This window comes from Zalophus californianus, chromosome 6, assembly GCF_009762305.2.
Source record: "Zalophus californianus isolate mZalCal1 chromosome 6, mZalCal1.pri.v2, whole genome shotgun sequence".
NCBI classification, from domain to species: Eukaryota; Metazoa; Chordata; class Mammalia; order Carnivora; family Otariidae; genus Zalophus; species Zalophus californianus.
In genome coordinates this window covers 95298496-95310552 of record NC_045600.1, presented here as the reverse complement: position 1 = coordinate 95310552, position 12057 = coordinate 95298496, and the positions used below count along the sequence as shown (strand labels likewise).

At 36.0% G+C, this 12057-nt stretch overlaps 1 protein-coding gene across 12 annotated transcripts in view; it reads right to left on the bottom strand.

The window, feature by feature from the left end:
- UNC13C (unc-13 homolog C) overlaps positions 1-12057 on the bottom strand; it is a 650938-nt gene that overhangs the window by 244256 nt on the left and 394625 nt on the right. For all 12 annotated transcript variants that reach the window (XM_027572007.2, XM_027572015.2, XM_027572013.2 and 9 more), the window contains one exon: positions 2333-2466. In XM_027572007.2, the coding sequence (XP_027427808.1) occupies positions 2333-2466 (134 nt within the window). The remainder of the gene's footprint in view (positions 1-2332; positions 2467-12057) is intronic.

The following is a 12057-nucleotide window of genomic DNA, read 5'->3' as shown; positions in this document are numbered from 1 at the left end:
AAATATATGCCTGGATATATACTAATATAAAAAAAAACTCTTCTGAAGTTTTCATTCTATAATTATTATAAATTGTCATAAAATTTGAGTAAGTCTTTAAAACATCCTCAAAATCTGAGCAAATACAATCATAAAACATAGGTTCCAAATACCAGGAAGGCATTCAAGTTTTTTTTAGGGCTAGGTTCTCATAGAAAAAAAAAGTGACTCTAAACTCTGACATTAACAACAGAAAAAGCAAAACAAAGACATCCTTTTCTTTGTCTCATTGCTCCTTTTTATATTTAGTAGACTTAATTTAGGTCATAATTTAAATTTTATTTTTGCCATATCTAAATGTATTTCCTCCATTTCTTTTAATATAGTTCCAAAAAGTCAAATAAAATATTTAATGATGTAATGTATGGTGATTAACATAACAATAAAAAACTGAAAAAAAATATTTGTATATGTTTCACAGTGTATATGATTAAAAGTAATTCATGACTTTATGATATAGTTTTACTAGTCATATCCAGATTTCTAGTATTTGGTAAATGTAAAGAATTTCTTTGATTAGAAGTAAAATCTTCTCATATAACTTTTAATTAGCATTTCTGAAGAGATGTCTGTTTTCATTCAACAGTCATTTACCAAATGGCCTACACCAGCTCAAGGACACAAAACAAGTATTGATTTCCCTATCTTCAGGAAATCTACTCTGTCTCAAAGCAGGTCCAAAGAATGAAGGAGAAAACAGATCTGTTCCATAAAGTCTGCCCAGGATGAGCGGAGGATGTGTGATATATTAAAAGAGAAAGGCACCTGGGGGGCTCAGTCAGTCTTGATTTCAGCTCAGGCTGTGATTTCAGGGTCATGGGATTGAGCCTCATGTGGGGCTTTGCATGCTCAGCATGGACTCGGCTTGAGATTCTCTCTCCCTCTCCTACTGCCCCTCTTCCTGCTCATGCTCTCTCTCTCTCTCCCTCTACATACATACATACATACATAAATACTTTAAAAATAATAAAAAAAATTTGAAGAGAAGATATGGTCCTAAGCTATCAGAAGACAGTAAAACAGCAGAGTCTGTATAGAGGGTCATCAAGAGGTACTCTGGTCCTCAGGCAGAAAAGGTGAGTATAACAGGGAAAGTGAGAAGAAAGTATAAAGGCAAACCTAATGACACTATCACGGTTGCATATCAAAGAGGACCAATTTCTCCACAATTAGGAACTGAGGGCAGGTGAAAATCAGTGGTTAAAAAACAAGGAAAGGATGAAAATTGGGGCACTTAAAAACTTATTCCTTCTGTAAGTAAAATTTCAGTTGGATTCAACAAAAGCTTTTTGACCCTGTCTTGGCCATTAGAGAGAAATAATAAAACCAGTTCTCTATAGTAACTCTGAATCTACTTCATGCTCTACTTCATAGTTTGTCTATTTCTGCTATCCCTGCTGCCCAGAGCATTTCAGGTATTACCAATATGTCAGGATACCCTCTCCATTAATCACATTACAAGTGCCTGGTTCACAGACTCAGCTCTTATTTTCCTTTTGCTATATAGCCGTCAATATGTAGGCATAAAATAAATCCTAAACATGCAACACTAAAGCTGGACTGGATCTTGGATATTATCTAGTAATATATGAGGAAACTGAGACCCAGAGTACTTAGATAATTTGCCCAAGTTCTCACAGCAAGTGGCATTTTGATAAATAATTTTAGACTCCTCTAGAATCTGTTATCCTAGAATAGCCATGAATTTCAATTCATCTGTTCACCTATCTGCTAATAATTTCAAATTCTATGCATGGGGGCATAGGCTTAACATTGTTACTTGAGAAAATGGACTTATTCTATTACATATTGCAATAAATCCATGGTATAGAACTATTTTGAAAGCAGGTTTTCTTTTGACAAATCTTTATTACAAAGTCACCATGAAATATGTTTAATACTAACTTTTCAACATTCTTTTTAGTTTTTGGGGAAGTGCAATGGGATAGTTTTGTGGGGTTTTGTTGTTGTTGTTGTTCTTTTTGAGACAAGGAGATAATTATGAAAGGAACCAAAGAAACTTTTCTACATCAAACAAAATAAATTTGGGGAAATATTTGTCTCTATACCCAAAGAATCACTCTATGGGGCTTGAACTAAAAATTCATAATATCACCAAATTGATATTACTGCTAAAAGTACAAAAGTCCTACTTTATATAACTTAATTTTGGAAAACTTAATTTTGGAAAACAACACTTTTCCAATGAGAGTATAAACCATGCTTCAAGTATTTTATGTTTTTATAACTTTAGTGGAATAAAACCCATTCATTCCCAAGACAATGTACTTACTGATTCAGGACAGGTGTATAGGCAGTTTTATCCTCATCAATAATAGTGACCATCAGTGTAATAAGTTGGGGCCAAAAATCCAAATTCTTGGTGGTCGGTCCCTGATCTTCCCGAGGAATATCCTGTTTCTTACTCTGCTCACAAGGTCACGCAACATGCAAGAGAAAAGGTTAAATGATATGACTTAGTTTGTCATTGTCAAATGGAAGGATTAGAGAAAAGCGGTTATAGAAAAATTCTTAGGTCATGTGAGCCAAAGCTATTAAATTCAGGTTTCCATTCTTCACAGAATAACATCCCATAGGATAAAGTCACAATGGCCAGACCAGGCTTGCATTTCTACATCCTTTGGTTTTCAATTGGAGGTTTCTCTTTCTTAATTGCAGTTCATGATCTTAGGAATTATTATAAAAATTATCCCTTTAATGTGGCTTCTTCCAAGGAGAGATGTTGAATTCTGTGTGTACAAAGGTGTGTGTGTGTATGTCCAGGTATAATTTATCCTGCCTAAATATTTTGTCACATAGTCACATAGGTGGTAAGTGGGCAGAACTCAAGGCTGGTTACAAAGCCAGTACTGTTAAATTCTATAGTATACAAATATTCTATGAATGGCATGGACCACTCTCATTCCACTCCCAAATGCATCTAGTTAACTAATAGTTATATATCTTTCTCATGTGCATGTATGTTTAAATCATATTTGAATCCTTGATTTATCATGCTTCATGAATTCTTCAGCTCTCACCTCTGAGAGTGTTGTCCAGGATGATCTAAGTTTACAATGAGATGAACAGAGTACAGTAACAATCTTGTATATTTCACATATCAATGTCATACTCAACAAATACAATTCTTTTATTTGGTGGATAATCTTAGAGCACTTATTTTCTATTTACTTTACATAATTAGGCAAAAAAGATAAAGGCAGAGACAATTTTCACTCAAGTATACAAATAAGTAGGAAGCATATGGCTCCCCTAATTATTTCTGCCAAATGATTTACAAGCTTATAGGTCCAGGATATCTGAAAAATTTACCTTTATGCTCAAAATACAACAGATATTAAATGTTGGAGAGCAAAATTAGTCCAAAAATCAGTGGCTGGCACAAATTACTTCAAATTGCTAGAATGAACTATAAGCATTCTCCAAAGGTTCTTAAGAACCTTGTGTATGTGGTCCTGGAGAACCACTTGTGGGCGCCTGGGTGGCTCAGTTGGTTAAGCGGCTGCCTTCGGCTCAGGTCATGATTCCAGAGTCCCGGAATCGAGTCCCGCATCGGGCTCCCTGCTCAGCGGGGAATCTGCTTCTCCCTCTGACCCTCCCCCCTCTCATGCTCTATCTCATTCTCACTCTCCAAATAAATAAAATCTTAAAAAAAAAAAAAGAACCACTTGAAACTTCTTGGCAGGCTTCCTCTTTCAGTTCCTGAGGTACATCAAGGCACATCAGAAGATCTTCAAGAAGAAACTCGGGCAGCAATACAGGCTTACAAATAAACAGATTTGCCTACTTTCAAGTTACATCTTCTATTTAAATTTATCTTTCTTTGGTGAACAAGATTTTTATTGTCACAATAATGTGATTACTCATTACATTAAGTTCAATAGATTTCTTCCTCTATGATGTATTTAGAAATCGAGAGAACCTGGTAAATTATAAAGGTTGTAAATAAAATTAGTTCTGATGGCCACAGCATTTGTTTCTCAAATGTATCTGAACTTAATACTGTCATTAATCATCATGATGTGTATACAGCCAAACTGTATGTCTAGCTTATTTCGAGTAATGTGATTAAATGAAAGCAAATACTCTAGATGACATGTGAAGTCACTTATTGTCATTCTGCAAAGAGTAATACAGAAGGAGAGAATAAAGTAGTTGAACATGTATTAATTCCAAAATTCCTTAACTGTCCCAAATTCTACTTTCATTATTCCTTTTTATGACATTAAAGGATTATAGATGGTACCATTTTTTCATCAAATTCTGTATGTTTCCCCAGAATAAACCAAACTGGATGTTGAATCATTAAGTTTTTACGTATCACATAACATCATAATAAATCAAGGTACCTCTAATTTAATAGTGCACTTTTAATGGCCACATGTTTATAAAAGGATGGGGTACACAATCATGTATATTGAAATATTTACCAGATTTCTTAAAGATTAATTTTTTTCTAAGCAACACTTTATTAATATCCTAGAAGTCTATAGGGCATTTGATCTTATGGTCAGAAAAAATTAAGACAATGGTAGTAGAAATTTACGAAGCTGGGTGCCTGGGTGGCTCAGTCGTTAAGCGTCTGCCTTTGGCTCAGGTCATAATCCCAGAGTCCTGGTATCGAGCCCGCATCAGGCTCCCTGCTCCTCAGGAAGCCTGCTTCTCCCTCTCCCACTCTCCCTGCTTGTGTTCCCTCCCTCGCTGTGTCTCTCTCTGTCAAATAAATAAAATATTAAAAAAAAAAGAAACTTAGGAAGCTAGTAATAAGTATACTAATATTTACTGAAACCTTTATAAATTAATATTTATCATAGGAAAAATATATCTCATGTATTTATACTCTATATAATATATAATGATAAACCCATTAATGACAAGGAACAAATGGGAATATAGTCAGTTCATAAAACTATAACTTAGCAGATCGATTTTGATTACGATCATTAGAATTATAGTGACTAAACACTATTTTCTTAATAGATTATTGAGGAAAGGGATGAGAAAAGCTGTGAGAGTATAACAGGAGCGAACGTGGAAAAGTTGCCAGGGCGTAGGATCATCCGAAGAAAGTTTCCAATGGTCATGTTTACAAAGGATATTTCAATACAGAAAAGCTCTACCAGACAAGCTGACAAGATATACACTATACTTTTATAATATCAAGTGAGAAAATATGAAGATATTCCATACAGAGAGAATCATTACATACAAAAAAACAAAAGTATCAAAATAACAGATGCCATCTTCATGTTAATGTGGGACTTATACGACACTTCTAAGTCTGTTATAAAATGTATGGCATTCCATGTGTTTGTTTAATAAGTATATAATTTTGAAACACCTCCTCTAAGGAGTTGGCTAGAAAAGGGTCGGGGGAAGATATTCAGTAAAGTAAGGGGATACTGAAATGCAAAAGTACATGACAGATACATAACTGGGGAATTACCAGCAATGTGAGGCTGCAAGTATGTAGCCTTTTGATAGAGTGTGTTTCTCTATCATTGGTTCTAGTGGACAGTAGCATTATTTATACACACACACACACACACACACACACACACACACACATACATACACACACACAATCCATGTTCAAATCAAGTGAGAAAATGCTTGCTTAAAACAAAGTTAAATAAATTATTTCTAGATTCCTGGAGTAACATGCTAATATGCACTATGATTCTCTAAGATGGTGGTTCTCAAACTTTAGTGTTCAGCAGCATTGTTAGGAAAGCTTGCTAAATCACAGACTGGCAGTCGTTTCGGCAGAGTGGCTAATTCACCAGGTCAAAGATGAGGCCTGAAAATCTGCATATATAATGAAATTCCTACTAATGCTGGTGCTACTAGCTCAGAGACGAGTTTGAAAAACACTACTCTGGGGGCGCCTGGGTGGCTCAGTCGGTAAGCGTCTGCCTTCGGCTCAGGTCATGGTCCCAGGGTCCTGGGATCGAGCCCCGCATCGGGCTCCCTGCTCAGCGGGAAGCCTGCTTCTCCCTCTCCCACTCCCCCTGCTTGTGTTCCCTCTCTCACTGTGTCTCTCTCTGTCAAATAAATAAATAAAATCTTTAAAAAAAAAATAAAAAGAAAAACACTACTCTGAGAGCTAAAAATGGAGCATTAGTTCTTCAAATGTATTTGAACTTGACAAAGCCCTCCACTCCTCTCCTATTCCCTTATCCCATTCTTGCACAACTTTCTGAAGAATAATCTTCCTCTGAACTTACTTTGGGAAACAAAAGGCTACAGAGATAGATACAGTGGTCAAATCCTTTAGGACCTGTGTGTCACGTCAAGGAATTAACATTTAAACCATATTTCATGAGGACCATTAGAAGATTCCAAACATGGGACTACTTAATTACATTTTTGTTTTAAATGATTTGGCAGTAGCAGGAAGTTTAATTGATGTTAAACTAATGTAATCGTTAATGAGGAAAACTGATAGACTCATGAAAATATTTATGAAATGGTTAATAAGTGAAGTTGACAGAACTCATTGCCTAAGTGGTGAGAAAGGAGAGAGAGAGAGAGAGGGAGAAATCAAATGGAACTATCCAGAAGGTAATTAGGTAATTAAGTCTGGAGTTTAAAGCAACATCCTGGACTGCTGATGTAGCTAGAAGAATTCCAGGATATATGTGGTAGCTGAAATTATGAAGTAAATAAGATTACTCAAAGAGAGAGAGAATATTAAGCCAGAGGCAAGACCTTAGAAAAAAATATGAACAAGGAAAATAGTATAATTTTATGAAAGAGAGACCAAGATGGGGGAGTGAATTGAAATGGGAAAGAATGGATCCAGAGTGTATGTGGGAGAATTGGCCTCAAACAAATGAAGAACACGGCTTCTTCTGAGTCAGGAGATAATCTTGCAGGTAAGTCCTGATGGTGAGAAAGAATAGCTAGGAATTTCTATCCTGAGAGAAGGAGTAAATAGTAAAGATTTGAAACAGCCCCCACAAGGAATGACAGAGAGTCTAAATTGGACCCACGGCGGCACCGCCAGGTAGCCTGGGAGCTTTGTGGAGAGTGGGTCCCTGAACTTATAATATCACTACTCGGGATAATCAGGGGTTTTCTGCAGCACTGGACTTAGAAGTCAAGGATTTGCTACTGAGGTATAGTAAGAGTAGGAAAAGAGAAAGAGATTAAATGTTTGACAAGAGCGGTTGAAGTGCTGGAACAAATATTTATTTTGGTCCAGAGGAAGGAAGAAGGGAAACAGAAAGGCATAAGAAAATGCAAATCTTTTTTGTCTCACTTCTTTTCAACTTTTGCCAAGAGCTCATAGACACCCTGCCCCTCACATCACTATACCTCTTTTCTTTGTTCTGTGATCACATTACAGCACTGAAAAGGCAGCAATTATTATAATTCCTGTGTTCTACAGAGGAGAAAATGAAGGCTGACATGGTTTAAAGCGGTCCATCCAAGGTCACATAGGTTCTAAAAGTCAGAACACCCAGACCTTGAAAATGTCATGTTCTCAAGGGAGCCTTCTTTGCTCTACCCTCCCTTCTCCTCACGTTAAAAATTATTCAAGTTAAAAAAAAAAAAAACAGTTGGATTTTGTTTGCTAAGTCATAAAGAAGCAAATTAAGTTACTGATTAACAGGGTTTATGACACCTCCCCTAATTAAAAAGTTTGAGAGCCACTACTCAATGGAAACATTAATAATTTTAATTGGTGATCTAAGTCTCCGTGTGTGTGTGTGTGTGTGTGTGTGTGTGTGTGTGTGTATAAATGGAGCATCCTTTTGAAGGTGGTGTCAACAATTCCCATTACTATTTTTTCTTTTTCCTTCTGGCAAAGTTCAGTTCACCACTTACTTAGAGGATTTACAATTTCATCACCTTTCATTTACCTGCTTCAAGTCTTTTTCCACTGCTGTTCTTTAATGCCACTGTCAGAGATGCCTTCTTCTCTCACTGAATTTTACTGGCATATAGTAAGTCACTTAAATTTGCATATGAGTGGGAGAGATTCCAGGAAGTTAGGACGAATGAGCTGGATTTTGATCATCCATTTAATGAACAGCCCTTAGTATTCTGGCCATACCATGGATCAGGAAACTCTAATGTTTCAGTGCAAATAAAGTTGTCCCCCTTTCTCTTTCTGGGACAGCGGGGGCACAGTCCATATACTGAATCCATGATTTATTATATAATTGGCTTTTTAAATCCATAGCAAAAGTGCCTAGGACAACGTGAATTGCAACACTGAGAATCTAAAAGAAACACAGTAAGGAGTGAAATTTGAGACTATATTCAAAGCAGCCAATGACCAGTGTTAATTTTTTAAGTCTGGTCCATAGATCACGTACATCAGAATCACCTGCGTTGCTTATGAGAAATACATTTGACTTTAAAGCCTCTGTTGCAGACTTACAAAATCAGGGTAAACGGAGGTATGGCTTGGGAATGTGGACTTACACATTCAGCTCTGCTCTTCTGAAATCCTCATGTTCACAGGAAGAGTCAGGACAAGAGTTCTGACTTGTAATTAAGGCAGGGAAAAATAGGCCTTATTTTTTTTTATTTTAGGGAGAAGAGTGATATATATATAGTTCCTCCTAAAAACTAGTATCAGTCATGGATTTGCTAGGTTTTGCATTTTGTCAGTATAACAAAAGACTTTTGTTTCACCTTACATCTGAGAAATTTCCAACTACATGCAGCTCCCAAATTTTAAGAGGGGATAGAATATCTTTCTGGATATTTATGTGGTGCCTCTTCCAAGTGTTGATAACTCCTTTGCTAGATCCCTTCGTAAAACATTACTTTTTAAATTAATAGTCTTTGGGAAATTACTGTTCTAGTCAAATAACTTAATAGATGTTGCTAATGAGAATAAAAATTGAGCAACTAGTGGCCTTAAATAAGAGTAATTACTGAAAATTAAAAATATGCTAATCTAATTAGAAAAAATTGCATGTATTAGAATAATTCACTTTATAGCCAAAATATTTAAAGAATCTTTACTAGGTCCTTTCAGCTTCAGTAAGTCCAAGATATCTTGCCATTTAAATTGCCAAAACTGCATTTCAAAGTGTTTGGACATTCTCAGTGCCTTTTAACAGCACTAAACGGTTCCTTGAATTTGAATAGACTGTACATGGTTAAGTGATCTATACACAACTATAAATTGTCATAACTCTGAATGTAAATTTAAATATACAAATTACTTAACAGCAGGGTATAATTGAAAAAGCAATCATTGAACACAGAATCAGAAACTTATATTTTGTTTCTCAGCTTAACGTTAATGTGTACAATTTGGAAAAGGATTTAATTTTTTCAATTTCAGATATCTAATATTGAAATAGGATTATATATACCCAATCCTCTGTTTCTGATAATTCTAGCAAGTATATAGGTAGAATATCTTCAATAAGAGGACATTTATTACTGTAACAGGTAAATACTTGCCTTAATTAAATTTGATGGCATACGTTATATAGTCTACCTAATTGATAACACTCTTTTGAGAATCCCAAGAGAGATGCATAAGAAAGTTCCTTAAATATAAAACTATTCCAGTGGGTAAACTAATAGTTTTGCTCTTTCCTATTTATATAAATTAAACTTACATCAAAAAGGAAAAATGCAATAGGTCACATGTAGCTGGCATTTATTTTCCATTTAAGATACTACACCTTCAAGAGAACTATCAGTGTTTAGACCAAACACAGGAGTACCATGACAGTGGACTTCAAATACATGATGGGCTGTCATATAGGAAGAGATTAAAAGATAAATTAGATTTGTCTTGTGCAGTCAAGAAAAAAACTGGTACTTATGACTAAAATTTTCAATACAGAAGATTTTGGTACAGGGTAAGGAAAAACTTTCTAAATATCAGATATCTCCAAATGTTATAAACTACCAGATGTAAGGTGTTAAGAGGCATAAAGGAAATCCCTTGTCTACATTGTACCTAAAAACTCACCACATGCTGAGTCTCTTTTTAGTATATTTTCTATGATTATATGCCTGTAATTAAATTTACAGAGAAGAAAACATAACCCATAAGCTTTAAGCACTTGATATGATGTTGATTTAAAAATATATGGTTACTATTTTTAATAATTTTATCGAGGTATAATTAATAAAAACTGCATAGATTTAATGTATACACCTTGATAAGTTTGGACATATGCACACATCCATGATACCATCACCAAAAACAAGGCAATAACCTATCCATCACCCCCCAAATTTCCTTATGTCTCTTTGCCTTTTCCCCTTGCCTCACTTATGACAAGACACTTAATGTGAGATCTACCCTCTTAACGAATTTTTAAATGCAGACTGTGTTGTTAATTATAGGCACTATGTTGTACAGCAGATATCTAGAACTTAATTCATCTTGCATAACTGTAACTTCATACTCCTGAACGTATGGGTACTGTTTGATTTTATTTCTTATTTTAATTTTGTAATTTTTAAATTTTTTATTATTTTTTAAAAGATTTGAGAGAGAAAGCATGCGCATGTGGGAGTTGGGGGGAAGGGCAGAGGGAGAGGGAGAGAAATCCTCAAGCAGATTCCCTGCTGAGCGTGGGGCCTGATACAGGGCTCAATCTCACAACCCTGAGATCATGACCTGAGCTGAAATCAAGAGCCGGACGTTTAACCAACTAAGCCACCCAGGCACTATATGGATATTATTTTTTTTTAAAGATTTTATTTATTTATTTGAGAGAGAGAATGAGAGAGAGAGAGCACGTGAAAGGGGGGAGGGTCAGAGGGAGAAGCAGACTCCCTGCTGAGCAGGGAGCCCGATGTGGGACTCGGTCCCGGGACTCCAGGATCATGACCTGAGCCGAAGGCAGTCGCTTAACCAACTGAGTCACCCAGGAGCCCTATATGGATATTATTTTAAATGCTTAGGATAAATTGTGGCAGAAACTGGATAGCTGTTCCAGTTTTCCCTTTTTCTTGAGTACACAGCTACATTACTGCGGAAGATTAAATAAGACTTTAAATTCTTTGATAATCTTTCCATTAAAAAGTATGTTTATATTTCCTTCCTTGAATATGGGTGACTTTGACCAACAGGATATGACAGAAGTGACCTATGTCAGTTTTCAGGCTGAGGTGTTAAGAAACTGGCAATGCCCAAGTCCTGTCTCTTGAACCATCTGCTCTTAAAATCCAGCCACTAAACTGAAAATGCTGAAGTAGTCCTGTGGAAAGGTCCATGTGGAAAAGAACCAACCAACACATCTGGTACAGTTCCCAGCTGACAACAGGCACCACCTTGCTAGCCATATGAGTAAGGATGTCAGAAGTAGAACTTCCGCTCTGGTCAAACCACATCAGCTGAAGCCACATAGAACAGAGATAAGACTTTACCACTCAGCCCTGTTCAAATCGCATATATATGAGCACAGTAAGCTCTTGTTACTATCTTAAACCATTAGGTTTTAGGGTAGTTCGGTATTCAACAACAGATAACTAAAACAGAATTTGATACTGGAAGTGGAGCATTAATGTAGTACAAACTTAAAACATGTGGCAATGATTTGGGACTAAGTGGTGGTAGGCAGAAGCTGGAAGGGTTTCAAGAAGGTAATTAATGAAATCAGAGGACTTGTCAGGGAGAACTTGAAGGACAGTGAAGAAATTATCTTAGGCTAGGTAAAAGATGACTCCTGTTACTTAGTGGGGAAAATTTGTCAACAAATTCTGCCTGGAATCAACAAATTCCAGGCAGAATTTATAGGAAATATAGAGAAACCAGGACTTCCTGGGTTCAAAAGTAAAACTTTCTCATCCTTAATTCCAGAAGGTAAGGCTTTCAATGTGCAAAATAGTTTCAGGGAACATATCAAATCCAGGGCGCTGTACTGGTATGACTCTAAGATCATGCAAGATGTCTAGGTCCAAAACAAGTTTTCTGAGAGCTTTATGAATATTTAAGATTATAGCTAGTAGAGTTTCTAAGAATCTTGAGGAAGTTCCTCTTTGAATTTTTCTGCTATTAAAAAA